Here is a 14352-nt window from a genome sequence, read left to right on the forward strand (position 1 = left end):
AGACTCTAACTCCATCCACCTCATTACAAACACCTCCATTTCATTTCTTTTTATGGCTGAGTAATATTCCATTGTATATATGTGCCACATCTTCTTTATCCATTCATCCGATGATGGACACCTAGGTTGCTTCCATGTCCTGGTTATCGTAAACAGAGCGGCAATGAATATTTTGGTACATGACTCTTTCTGAATTATGGTTTTCTCAGGGTATATGCCCAGTAGTGGGATTGCTGGGTCGTATGGTAGTTCTATTTTTAGTTTTTTAAGGAACCTCCATACTGTTCTCCATAGTGGCTGTATCAATTTACATTCCCACCAACAGTGCAAGAGTGTTCCCTTTTCTCCACACCCTCTCCAGCATTTATTGTTTCTAGATTTTTTTTTTTTTTTGAAATAAAGACAAATATTTCTTTCTTTATTTTGTTCACATTGAATTGAAAGGGCTCCCCTATACTACTCTTAGCTCTTTTCTTTTCATGGGCTTAAGGCAACTAACCTTTTGATACCAGCATCCACCAAGGAGCAGATTTATTGAGCTAACTTTCATTAACTCATTCATCACAGAAGATCACTTGGCTGGTCCTTCTGCTCTCAATGGCTTGTTTATTTTTTTTTATTTTTTTTATTTTTTTAAACATCTTTATTGAAGTATAATTGCTTTACAATGGTGTGCTAGCTTCTGCTTTACAACAAAGTGAATCAGTTACACATATACATATGTTGCCATATCTCTTCCCTCTTGCATCTCCCTCCCTCCCACCCTCCCTATCCCACCCCTCTAGGTGGTCACAAAGCACCGAGCTGATCTCCCTGTGCTATGCGGCTGCTTCCCACTAGTTATCTATTTTACATTTGGTAGTGTATATATGTCCATGACACTCTCTCACCCTGTCACATCTCACCCCTCCCCCTCCCCATATCCTCAAGTCCATTCTCTAGTAGGTCTGTGTCTTTATTCCCGTCTTGCCACTAGGTTCTTCATGACCTTTTTTTTTTTTTTCCCTTAGATTCCATATATATGTGTTAGCATACTGTATTTGTTTTTCTCTTTCTGACTTACTTCACTCTGTATGACAGACTCTAACTCCATCCACCTCATTACAAACACCTCCATTTCATTTCTTTTTATGGCTGAGTAATATTCCATTGTATATATGTGCCACATCTTCTTTATCCATTCATCCGATGATGGACACCTAGGTTGCTTCCATGTCCTGGCTATTGTAAACAGAGCTGCAATGAATATTTTGGTACATGACTCTTTCTGAATTATGGTTTTCTCAGGGTATATGCCCAGTAGTGGGATTGCTGGGTCATATGGTAGTTCTATTTTTAGTTTTTTAAGGAACCTCCATACTGTTCTCCATAGTGGCTGTATCAATTTACATTCCCACCAACAGTGCAAGAGTGTTCCCTTTTCTCCACACCCTCTCCAGCATTTATTGTTTCTAGATTTTTTGATGATGGCCATTCTGACCGGTGTGAGATGATACCTCATTGTAGTTTTGATTTGCATTTCTCTAATGATTAATGATGTTGAGCATTCTTTCATGTGTCTGTTGGCAATCTGTATCTCTTCTTTGGAGAAATGTCTATTTAGGTCTTCTGCCCATTTTTGGATTGGGTTGTTTGTTTTTTTGTTATTGAGCTGCATGAGCTGCTTGTAAATCTTGGAGATTAATCCTTTGTCCGTTGCTTCATTTGCAAATATTTTCTCCCATTCTGAGGGTGTCTTTTGGTCTTGTTTATGGTTTCCTTTGCTGTGCAAAAGCTTTTAAGTTTCATTAGGTCCCATTTGTTTATTTGTGTTTTTATTTCCATTTCTCTAGGACCTGGGTCAAAAGGATCTTGCTGTGATTTATGTCATAGAGTGTTCTGCCTATGTTTTCCTCTAAGAGTTTGATAGTGTCTGGCCTTACACTTAGGTCTTTAATCCATTTTGAGTTTATTTTTGTGTATGGTGTCAGGGAGTGTTCTAATTTCATACTTTTACATGTACCTGTCCAATTTTCCCAGCACCACTTATTGAAGAGGCTGTCTTTTCTCCACTGTATATGCTTGCCTCCTTTATCAAAGATAAGGTGACCATATGTGCGTGGGCTTATCTCTGGGCTTTCTATCCTGTTCCATTGATCTATATTTCTGTTTTTGTGCCAGTACCAAACTGTCTTGATTACTGTAGCTTTGTAATATAGTCTGAAGTCAGGGAGCCTGATTCCTCCAGCTCCATTTTTCGTTCTCAAGATTGCTTTGGCTATTCGGGGTCTTCTGTGTTTCCATACAAATTGTGAAATTTTTTGTTCTAGTTCTGTGAAAAATGCCAGTGGTAGTTTGATAGGGATTGCATTGAATCTGTAGATTGCTTTGGGTAGCAGAGTCATTTTCACAATGTTGATTCTTCCAATCCAAGAACATGGTATATCTCTCCATCTATTTGTATCATCTTTAATTTCTTTCATCAGTGTCCTATAATTTTCTGCATACAGGTCTTTTGTCTCCCTAGGTAGGTTTATTCCTAGATATTTTATTCTTTTTGTTGCAATGGTAAACGGGAGTGTTTTCTTAATTTCACTTTCAGATTTTTCATCATTAGTATACAGGAATGCAAGAGATTTCTGTGCATTAATTTTGTATCCTGCTACTTTACCAAATTCATTGATTAGCTCTAGTAGTTTTCTGGTAGCATCTTTTGGATTCTCTATGTATAGTATCATGTCATCTGCAAACAGTGACAGCTTTACTTCTTCTTTTCCGATTTGGATTCCTTTTATTTCTTTTTCGTCTCTGATTGCTGTGGCTAACACTTCCAAAACTATGTTGAATAATAGTGGTGAGAGTGGGCAACCTTGTCTTGTTCCTGATCTTAGTGGAAATGGTTTCACTTTTTCACCATTGAGGACAATGTTGGCTGTGGGTTTGTCATATACGGCCTTTATTATGTTGAGGAAAGTTCCCTCTATGCCTACTTTCTGCAGGGCTTTTATCATAAATGGGTGTTGAATTTTGTCGAAAGCTTTCTCTGCATCTATTGAGATGATCATATGGTTTTTCTCCTTCAATTTGTTAATATGATGTATCACGTTGATTGATTTGCGTATATTGAAGAATCCTTGCATTCCTGGAATAAACCCCACTTGATCATGGTGTATGATCCTTTTAATGTGCTGTTGGATTCTGTTTGCTAGTATTTTGTTGAGGATTTTTGCATCTATGTTCATCAGTGATATTGGCCTGTAGTTTTCTTTCTTTGTGACATCTTTGTCTGGTTTTGGTATCAGGGTGATGGTGGCCTCGTAGAATGAGTTGGGGAGTGTTCCTCCCTCTGCAATATTTTGGAAGAGTTTGAGAAGGATAGGTGTTAGCTCTTCTCTAAATGTTTGATAGAATTCGCCTGTGAAGCCATCTGGTCCTGGGCTTTTGTGTGTTGGAAGATTTTTAATCACAGTTTCAATTTCAGTGCTTGTGATTGGTCTGTTCATATTTTCTATTTCTTCCTGGTTCAGTCTTGGCAGGTTGTGCATTTCTAAGAATCTGTCCATTTCTTCCAGGTTGTCCCTTTTATTGGCATAGAGTTGCTTGTAGTAATCTCTCATGATCGTTTGTATTTCTGCAGTGTCAGTGGTAACTTCTCCTTTTTCATTTCTAATTCTATTAATTTGAGTCTTCTCCCTTTTTCTCTTGATGAGTCTGGCTAATGGTTTATCAATTTTGTTTATCTTCTCAAAGAACCAGCTTTTAGTTTCATTGATTTTTGCTATTGTTTCCTTCATTTCTTTTTCATTTATTTCTGATCTGATCTTTATGATTTCTTTCCTTCTGCTAGCTTTGGGGTTTTTTGTTCTTCTTTTTCTAATTGCTTCAGGTGCAAGGTTAGGTTGTTTATTCGAGATGTTTCCTGTTTCTTGATGTAGGCTTGTATTGCTATAAACTTCCCTCTTAGAACTGCTTTTGCTGCATCCCATAGGTTTTGGATCGTCGTGTCTCCATTGTCATTTGTTTCTAGGTATTTTTTGATTTCCCCTTTGATTTCTTCAGTGATCACTTCGTTATTAAGTAGTGTATTGTGTAGCCTCCACGTGTTTGTATTTTTTACAGATCTTTTCCTGTAATTGATATCTAGTCTCATAGCGTTGTGGTCGGAAAAGATACTTGATACGATTTCAATTTTTTTAAATTTACCAAGGCTAGATGTTTGACCCAAGATATGATCTATCCTGGAGACTGTTCCATGAGCACTTGAGAAAAATGTGTATTCTGTTGTTTTTGGGTGGAATGTCCTATAAATATCAATTAAGTCCATCTTGTTTAATGTATCATTTAAAGCTTGTGTTTCCTTATTTATTTTCATTTTGGATGATCTGTCCATTGGTGAAAGTGGGGTGTTAAAGTCCCCTACTATGATTGTGTTACTGTCGATTTCCCCTTTTATGGCTGTTAGTATTTGCCTTATGTATTGAGGTGCTCCTATGTTGGGTGCATAAATATTTACAATTGTTATACCTTCCTCTTGGATCGATCCCTTGATCATTATATAGTGTCCGTCTTTGTCTCTTGTAATAGTCTTTATTTTAAAGTCTATTTTGTCTGATATGAGAATTGCTACTCCAGCTTTCTTTTGATTTCCATTTGCATGGAATATCTTTTTCCATCCCCTCACTTTCAGTCTGTATGTGTCTCTAGGTCTGAAGTGGGTCTCTTGTAGACAGCATATATACAGGTCTTGTTTTTGTATCCATTCAGCCAGTCTGTGTCTTTTGGTGGGAGCATTTAATCCATTTACATTTAAGGTAATTATCGATATGTATGTTCCTATTCCCATTTTCTTAAATGTTTTGGGTTTGTTATTGTAGGTGTTTTCCTTCTCTTGTGTTTCTTGCCTAGAGAAGTTCCTTTAGCATTTGTTGTCAAGCTGGTTTGGTGGTGCTGAACTCTCTCAGCTTTTGCTTGTCTGTAAAGGTTTTAATTTCTCCATCAAATCTGAATGAGATCCTTGCTGGGTAGAGTAATCTTGGTTGTAGGTTTTTCTCCTTCATCGCTTTAAGTATATCCTGCCACTCCCTTCTGGCTTGCAGCGTTTCTGCTGAAAGATCAGCTGTTAACCTTATGGGGATGCCCTTGTGTGTTATTTGTTGTTTTTCCCTTGCTGCTTTTAATATGTTTTCTTTATATTTAATTTTTGATAGTTTGATTAATATGTGTCTTGGTGTGTTTCTCCTTGGATTTATCCTGTATGGGACTCTCTGTGCTTCCAGGACTTGATTAACTATTTCCTTTCCCATATTAGGGAAGTTTTCAACTATAATCTCTTCAAATATTTTCTCAGTCCCTTTCTTTTTCTCTTCTTCTTCCGGGACCCCTATAATTCGAATGTTGGTGCGTTTAATGTTGTCCCAGAGGTCTCTGAGCCTGTCCTCAGTTCTTTTCATTCTTTTTTCTTTATTCTGCTCTGCATTAGTTATTTCCACCATTTTATCTTCCAGGTCACTTATCCGTTCTTCTGCCTCAGTTATTCTGCTATTGATCCCATCTAGAGTATTTTTAATTTCATTTATTGTGCTTTTCATCGTTGCTTGGTTCCTCTTTAGTTCTTCTACGTCCTTGTTAAATGTTTCTTGCATTTTGTCTATTCTATTTCCAAGATTTTGGATCATCCTTACTATCATTATTCTGAATTCTTTTTCAGGTAGACTACCTATTTCCTCTTCATTTGTTAGGTCTGGTGTGTTTTGACCCTGCTCCTTCATCTGCTGTGTGTTTTTCTGTCTTCTCATTTTGCTTATCTTACTGTGTTTGGGGTCTCCTTTTCACAGGCTGCAGGTTCGTAGTTCCCGTTGTTTTTGGTATCTGTCCCCAGTGGCTAAGGTTGGTTCAGTGGGTTGTGTAGGTTTCCTGGTGGAGGGAACTAGTGCCTGTGTTCTGGTGGATGAGGCTGGATGTTGTCTTTCTGGTGGGCTCGTCCACGTCTGGTGGTGTGTTTTGGGATGTCTGTGGCCTTATTATGATTTTAGGCAGCCTCTCTGTTAATGGATGGGGCTGTGTTCCTGTCTTGCTAGTTGTTTGGCATAGGGTGTCCAGCCCTGTAGCTTGCTGGTCGTTGAGTGAAGCTGGGTCTTGATGTTGAGATGGAGATCTCTGAGAGATTTTCGCTGTTTGGTATTACGTGGAGCTGGGAGGTCTCTTGTGGACCAGTGTCCTGAAGTTGGCTCTCCCACCTCAGAGGCACAGCCCTGATGCCTGGCTGGAGCACCAACAGCCTTTCATCCACACGGCAAACAGGGTCAGGGCCATTGTAAAGGCGCTTGCCAACTGCTCGCCGCCGCCCGCCGGTCCACACGCTCCTTCCAGGCTGGCCAGAGATCACTGCATCGGCCCGATGCGCTCACACCTCGGAGCGAGCGGGGAGTCGGAGGGGCGTGGTGGGGGCGCGGGCGCGCGAGGAGGCTGCAGGCCAGGAGGCAGGGCACCGCTGCGAGGCGGGGAGGCTTGGCCGCGGCGCAATGGCAGGAGGAGAGGCGGCGCCGCAGTCTCTCTCTCTCTCTTTAATACCAGTTCAGTAAACTTTCTGAGTATATGCCCCCAGGTATTTATGAAGGGATTCTCTTTCTTGTTACCTTCTAAAAAACCTATTAAAATGTCTCCAGTTCATCCCAGTGGCTCTAAGAAAATTTCAAACACATAAACATATACAAAAGTAGAGAGGCGGGACTTCCCTGGAGGTCCAGTGGTTGAGACTTCGCCTCCCAGTGCAGGAGGTGCGGGTTCGATCCCTGGTCAGAGAATTAAGATCCCACCTGCCTTGGGGCCAAAAATCCAAAACGTAAAACAGAAGCAATATTTTAACAAATTTAATAAGACTTTAAAAATGGTCCACATCAAAAAAAAATCTTCAAAAGTAGAGAGATTGGTATAATGAGTCTCCAGGATCCCATCAGCAGCTTCACCAGTGATCAACTTGTAGCCAATCTCCCTTCACCTAGACCCCACCCACTTCCCTATGTCCCATATTATTTTCATAAATTTATTTATTTATATATTTATTTTTGGCTGTATTAGGTCTTTGTTGCTGTGTGCAGGCTTTCTCTAGTTGCGGTGAGCAGGGGTTACTCTTTGATGTGGTGCACGGGCTTCTCACTGCAGTGGCTTCTCTTGTTGCGGAGCATAGGCTCTAGGTGCGCAGGCTTCAGTAGTTGTGGCACGCGGGCTCAGTAGTTGTGGCTCGCGGGCTCTAGAGCGCAGGCGCAGTAGTTGTGGTGCATGGGCTTAGTTGCTCCATGGCATGTGGGATCTTCCCAGACCAGGGATCAAACCCATGTCCCCTGCATTGGCAGACAGATTCTTAACCACTGTGCCACCAGGGAAGTCCCTCCCATATTATTTTGAAGCAAATTCCAGGCATTGTATCATTTAATCTTTAACTATTTCAATAGATACTTCTAAAAAGATGAGGGCTCTTTAAATTAAACACAATACCATCATAGCATTAAAAAAGTAATCCTTAATATTGAATATTCAAAATCCATAAACGGAGTTTTTCAATCATTAATTTGAATTAGAATCTAAATAAGATCAATGCTCTGCACTCAGTTGTATCTTTAAGTCCCTTTCAACCCATAGGTTCCCTCCCTGTGTGATCACTTTTCCGGTGGCAAAATGCTCCTCAGATGCTGTGCATTGGATTCCCCCAGGGATCTTTCTTTTTTTTTTTAATTTTAGTATTTTTTAAAATTGAAGTATAGTTGATTTACAATGTTGTCTTAATTTCTGCTTCACAGCCAAGTGATTCCGCCACACAAATATATATATATATATATATTTTTTTTTTTTTTTTAAAAATATTTCTTTCCATTATGGTTTATCACAGGATACTGAACATAGTTCCCTGTGCTCTACAGCAGGACCTTGTTGTGTATCCATTCTGTATATAGTAGCTTAGATCTGCTAACCCCACACTCCCACTCCACCCCTCCCTCAACCTCCTCCCCCTTGACAAGCACAAGTCTTTTATCTCTGTCTAGTCTGTTTCTGTTTCGTAGATAGGATCATTTGTGGCATATTTTAGATTGCACATATAAATGATGTCATATATTTGTCTTTCTCCTTCTGACTTACTTCACTTTGTAAGATAATCTCTAGTTGCATCCATGTTGCTGCAAATGGCATTATTTTATTCTTTTTTTTTTTTTTTTTTACTTTTTGGCTGCACCCTGAGGCATGTAGGATCTTAGTTCCCCAACCAGGGATTGAACCCGTGCCCCGTGCATTGGAAGCACGGAGTCTTAACCACTGGACTGCCAGGGAAGTCCTGTTACATTCTTTTTTATGGCCGAGTAGTATTCTATTGTATATATGCACCACATCTTCTTTATCCATTCATCTGTCAATAGACACTTAGGTTGTTTCCATGTCTTGGCTATTGTGACTAGTGCTGCTGTGAACATGGGGGTGCATGTATCTCTTTGGATTAGACTTTTGTCTGGATATATGCCCAGGAGTGGGATTGCTGGATCACATGGTGGCTCTGTTTTTAGCTTTCTGGGGATCCTCCATACTGTTCTCCACAGTGGCTGCAGCAGCTTGCATTCCTGCCCACACTGTAGGAGGGTTCCCGGAGATCTTGTTAAGTGAAGTTTCTAGTTGGGCAGGTCCTGGGTGGGGCCTGGACCCTGCGTTTCTGACAGATGTGCTGGTGATGTGCACGCTGGTCTGAGAGGACCGACGCTGAGCAGCGTGTCCCTCATGCCCTGCATTTCCTGAGTCTTTTCTCCTTTCCCAGTGGGATCTGGTGGAAGAGAAAAGCTTGTGACCCAACAATTTGACATTTAAAGAGAACCAGTGGGGAAAAGGTACCTTTTTATCCCAATTACCTGGAGAAGAAATAGAACAACAAAATGACCCCCTGGCCCCCAACCTGGTCCATGTAACAGAGGTGCCGGCTGCAGGGTCACTCATGGGTCCAGGCACTGGACGTAGAGGAAGCTTTACAAAACAGGCTAGAACCGAGTGCAATCATGTACCCTTAGGAGATGCATCCCTGACCCCAAACGCACCCGGCCTTGTGGTGGGCACTCAGGGTTGGAGGGGGGTCTGGCCTCTGTTATTGTCCCGGGCAACCTGCGTGCACCCCACGAGGGCCCGCGGGGAGGGTATGTGTGAGCTGCGTGTGGCCTCTCAGGCCATCTGCCTCTGAGAGCCCAGGAGAGCTGGCCAGACCGGGTCAGGATCCCTCATGCTCAGGCTTCTGGCCTCAGCCCCACAGCCATGGGGCTGCAGCCTGGGGGGGGCACCGGGAGGCTGAGGCCCGTAGCCCTGTGGCGGTGCATGTGACAGACCGGTGGCCCCCAGTGGGCAAAGGAACAGCAGCCCATGGCACTTGGCCTATAAACGAGAAAATGTCAGTACGTTCCATCAACCAATGGGCAGAGCCACAAAATCACCGTATGGGAAAGGGGCACCTCTAGGCCTCCCGGCACTGCTGGCTGAGTGGCCAATGTGCTGCTTACTCTGGCCAGGACTTACATGCAAGCCGCCCATGCGGGATGGCCCCTTGACAACCCTAAGAGCCAGGATTCCTGCTCCAGAAACCCCAACATACAATGGTCAGTGTCTGCCATGATTGTGAAAGATTTAAAAAAAATTTTAATATATTATTTCATGTAAAAGTTGATTGTTGCTATCCTATTCCTAAGAGAATTGAAAACATGTCCTCACAAAGCCCTGTCCTGTGAATGTCCATAGCAGCATTATTCCCAAGAGCCAAAAGGTGGAAACTACCCAGATGTCCAGTGATGAATGAATCCATCAGCAGTGTGGTCTCTCCACACAATGCACTATTGCAGTCATAAATGGACCACAGTGGTCACAGAAAGGAATGAAGCTCTGATACGTGCTGCAACACGGACAGACCTGAAAACATTATGCTGAATGAAAGAGCCAGACACAAAGGGACAAATGTTGTGTGGCTCCATGTTAATGAGATATCCAGGAGACAAAGTAGGGGAGACGGAAGAGTGGGAGTGACCGCCTGGGTTTCTCTCCAGGTGGTGAAAATGTTCTAAAATTAGATTATGGTGATGGTTGTGCACCTTTGTAACTCTACTAAAAACAACTGAATTGTACACTTGAAAAGAATTTTATGGTGAATTATACACCTCAATAAGGCTGGTTTTTGTTTTCGTTTTTTTTTAGTGTGGATTGTTAAAGATCTTACCTTTTCCTCCTGCATCTCACCAGCGCCTCTGACCCTGGGCCTCACCCAAGCCCTCAGCATGCGGCAGAGGCCAGCAGGCTCAGAGAGGTGCTGGTCCCCCATCCAGGGACCGGGAGGTCGGCCAGCTGAAGCAGTGGATCACCACGCTAATGATGTCCATCGCCAAGGAGGAGGAGATAGCCGCGGAGCTGGAGCTCAAAGCCCGCATCTTCCATTTTGGCGAGTACAAGGGTGATCAGGAGGTAGGGCCCCTGGATGGACAGATGGCTGCCCGTGGGCGGTGGTGGGCAGAGGGCATGTGGCCACAGGCCAGGGTGGGAGGGTGGGGACATTCATGGGCACCTGCTGGGAGGGGGCCCAGTGCCCAGAGCTCGGACGGTGGGAGAGCGAGGCCCCGGGGACGTGGTGCTCTGGGGCTGCCGTGGCCCCTTGCCACCGTCCAGGCTCTGGGCCTGACCCAGGGGCGCCACTGGACAAGGCCGTTGGCCCCAGACCGGAGCCAGCCATGTATTCACACCCCGTGGACAGACAGCTCCCCAACACACCTCCTCTATCCCTTGCTTCCTTCAATGACTACGTCAGCTTCTTAAACACACACAGTGTGTCTGGAAGTGACCCTGCCGGGAGGAAGGCAGGCACATCCCCAGCCAGGCTGGGAGGGTGAGGGAATTCTGAGGGCACAGAGGCCAGGAATGTGTCCTGGGACCGGGACCGGGCACACCCCTCCTGACAGCATGCCCGGCGCCCAGGGTGTGGACCTGGCTTCCTAGTTCATTCAAATTCCTGTTGAATGCCTACTGTGCGCCAGGCACCGGGCCAGGCACATGGGATGCCCCGAGAGCAGGCCAGGCGTCCGCGCCTCCTGCAGACTAGTGGGCGCTGGCTGTGCCCTGGGCCTGGCCTGTGCCTGCTGTTCCTCTTGTAACCACCCCGTGGGACAGGGGTGTTGAGTTTTCTGAATGCCAGGACAGGCTGAGAGAGGGGAGTCCGCCCGCCCAGGGCTACACAGAAAGCAGGTCACAGAACGTGGTCCTGGGGGGAGCTGAGGTCAGCGCGGGGGCAGAGCAAGGAGGGCTCCTGGAATAGGGGACTGGGCCTCAGTGGGCACCCCGAGGCCCAGGCATGAGCCCCAGTAGGTGCCGGGACTCAGGATCTGGCTGACCACAAGAGGGCCAAGGGGTCAGGCACTCTGGCCAAGAGAAGTCCAGGCGTCCATTTCTGGCCCCCCCCCCCACTTCCCGAGCCCCACTGCCTGCCTGGCAGGGCCCTGGAGGTCAACCAAGCCGCAGTGAGAGGTCTGGCAGGCTGTGGCATGGGGCCGGCCCAGGCCCGCGTGGCCACACTGGAGGGGGGCCTCCCGCCTCGCAGGACAAGCTGCTGGAGAGTCTGAACCGCAAGGTGCTGGACGTGTACCGGCACTGTGTCGGCAGCCAGCAGGAGTCCGGCCTGGGCACCGTGAAGATGCTGGCCACCATCGAGCGCCAGCTGGACGAGCTGCTCGAGAACCTGGAGCGGGTGCCCCAGGTGAGGCTCGAGCAGGCCGAGAAAGCCAAGGAGAAGGAGCGCCGTCTGAGGTGAGGTCCCGCAGGTCCCGCAGCTGTCTCTCGGCGGGAGGGCCTGGGGGGTGAGGCACCCTCACACCGCTGCCCCGGCTCTGGGCGGGCCCTGAGGACAGAGGCCAGACGCGGCCCTGCCCGCGGAGCTCCCGACCCAGGGGCAGGACCTGGTGCTGCATGCTGAGGGAGGGGAGCCGGGGTCTGGGGGCGTCTGGGGGTCCAGACGGGGCAGCACACTCAGCCCGATGGAGAAAGTCCCTCTTGGGGAGTGGGGCGTGTGGTGGCGTCAGGGGGCCTGGGAGCCAAAGTGAGGGTGCGGCCAGCCGGCCTCGCCTCCGAGGACAAGGGACGGTGACAGGCGCTTTGCTGGCTGGACCGGAGAGGGAGAGGGGCTGCACTGCCAGAGCCCGGGGTGGGGGGCGGTGGAGGGGGAAGGGGCCAGCTCGGGAGCAGCTGAGGGGAGCCGAGGTCAGCAGGGGATGCCCGGCTCCGAAGGGAGGCCCGTGGAGCTCCCCACAGGCCCAGTGGGGTGCAGGCCAGTCTCTGGCCACCTGGTTCACTCGGTCCTAGCAGAGCCCCGAGACACGGTCACCTGCAAACAGCCATGTCTCTGCCACATGCACAAGGGCTCTTCCCGTGTGTCCCTGGACCCTGCTTGAGCAGGCACTGGACAAAGGTTTGACGGCCACAAGTACAGAGGAGGACACGGGACTCTAGAGCCTGCTGGGGCCTGGGCCTTCAAGGGTGGCGATGGGCGAGGGGGTCAGTGACCATGGATGAGGAGCTAGGAAGTCGGGTCTCCCGGGGGGATGAGCCCAGAGCCGCGACCCGCAAGGAACAAGGGTCAGAAGCCAGGCCCTGACCCCTGGCAGGGAGGTGGGGGGAGTGGACAGTTTTCTCAGAAGATGGAGGGCTGTGGCCTGAGGGCCGTGTGGGAGGGAGCTGGTGACTCGGTGGCCTTCCCTGGGCCTCTAGTGATGAATCCCTCTCTTGCCGCCCCCCAGACTCCGGGAGGAGAAGCTAAAGCTGCAGAAGGAACTGCAGGAGGAGCGTCTGCGGCGGGCACAGGCTCGGGCCCAGGCCGAGGTCAAGAGGAAGGTGGGCAAGGTGGCCCTGAGGAGGCGCGAGGGCCTGGGAGGGGTGATGGCTGCAGCCCCCCCGGCTCGCCCCCTTTTGCAGATGCTCTTGCTGAGGCCCTGGGGGGGAAGATGGGCCAGCAGAGCGGGGTCAGGGCGGAGCAAGTTCTCCCGCCGCCCCACCTGCCCCTCAGGACCTGCTTCCTCCGGGTGCCCTCCCGGCCCTGCCCGGCTGCGGGCCCTCTGCCCAGAGCGCTGGCGCCCACAGCTCAGCCCCCACCCCGGGTCCCACCTAGTTCCAGCCAGGCTGCAGGCCAAGGTCATCACCCCTCAGCAAGGACCCCCAACCGCCGCGTCCTCCGCCACAGCAGATGGGCTGGAGCAGCCTCTGGCCTCGGGCCCCTGGCGTCAGGATGTGTGGTCCCTAAAGCAGGCCTGAGCCTGAACACGGCCCCCAGGACACATGAGGACGCTGCGGGGTCTCCCGCGATCCTTGCGGCAGGAGACACGGGCCCTCCAGCCTGGCGTTTCCCCCGAGTTTCCAGGGTTCCCCCGAGTTTCCAGGGTTCCCCCCTTCTCATCCCGGGGGGCAGGCCCGGTCCAGGCTGGTTAGACTTCCTCCCCCCGAGCACTCACAGTGGCCCCGGCCCGCCCGCTGAGCACGAGTGGCCACGCGTGACCAGGGGGGCTGACACGGGCCCTGGGCTCCTGGCGCGCTCGGGGCGGGTGTCCGGACCTCAGCCCTGGGGCTCTGAGGTCGGGGCGCAGGCTCACGGCGTCGCCCTCCCCACAGAGGGGCAGGAGGCTGGTGTGCCGCTCGCGGCCGCCCGCCCTGAAGAGCAAGGAGGAGTCCGGGCCCGAGCTGATGGTCAAGGGCACGCTGGAGCAGCTGTTCTTCTTCACGTAGCGCTCGGCCGCCTGCCGGCTAAGGAGAAGCAGAGGTGGCAGGGCTGGCGCGACAGGCTGCGGCGGGGCTGGCGCCGTGACCCCGCTCCCACGCTGTCCCTCAGCCTCACGCGAAATAAAAGCTGTGTCGCTCTGGTACCTCGAGGCCTGTTCCAGGAGGCAGACGCTACGGCAAAATGTCAGTCTCCCCTCACTCGTCATTTAAATCAGCAGATAATGAGAGAGGAGCCCATTTTGCCTGTGAGTTCAATTAGCTGCTGATACAGAGTTCCTTCCTGAGGTGAGGCTTGGGATAAACCCCAGCTCCACCCTGAGAAGAGGTGTGGGATAAAACCCAGTTCCACCCTGAGGTGAGGTGGGGATAAAACCCAGTTCCACCCTGAGGTGAGGTGGGGATAAAACCCAGTTCCACCCTGAGGTGAGGTGGGGATAAAACCCAGTTCCACCCTGAGGTGAGGTGGGGAAAAAACCCAGTTCCACCCTGAGGTGAGGTGGGGATAAAACCCAGTTCCACCCTGAGGTGAGGTGGGGATAAAACCCAGCTCCACAGTGGGGTGAGGGGTGGGATCAACCCCAGAACTAGCTGAGATGAGATGTGAGATCA

General features: G+C 48.8%; 1 protein-coding gene across 6 annotated transcripts in view; it reads left to right on the plus strand.

Annotated features, from left to right (window-relative positions):
• CFAP100 (cilia and flagella associated protein 100) overlaps positions 1-13930 on the plus strand; it is a 61518-nt gene extending 47588 nt beyond the window's left edge. For 5 of the 6 annotated variants that reach the window (XM_061197395.1, XM_061197391.1, XM_061197394.1 and 2 more), the window contains 4 exons: positions 10317-10452; positions 11579-11784; positions 12771-12864; positions 13636-13886. In XM_061197395.1, the coding sequence (XP_061053378.1) occupies positions 10317-10452; positions 11579-11784; positions 12771-12864; positions 13636-13749 (550 nt within the window). In that variant the 3' untranslated portion in view covers positions 13750-13886. Of the gene's footprint in view, positions 1-10316; positions 10453-11578; positions 11785-12770; positions 12865-13635 lie in introns of all 6 variants that reach the window. The other variant, XM_061197392.1, reaches the window with a different exon arrangement.
• Positions 13931-14352: the final 422 nt, after the last annotated feature.

The sequence above is a fragment of the Eubalaena glacialis genome, chromosome 7 (assembly GCF_028564815.1).
Source record: "Eubalaena glacialis isolate mEubGla1 chromosome 7, mEubGla1.1.hap2.+ XY, whole genome shotgun sequence".
Classification (NCBI taxonomy): Eukaryota; Metazoa; Chordata; class Mammalia; order Artiodactyla; family Balaenidae; genus Eubalaena; species Eubalaena glacialis.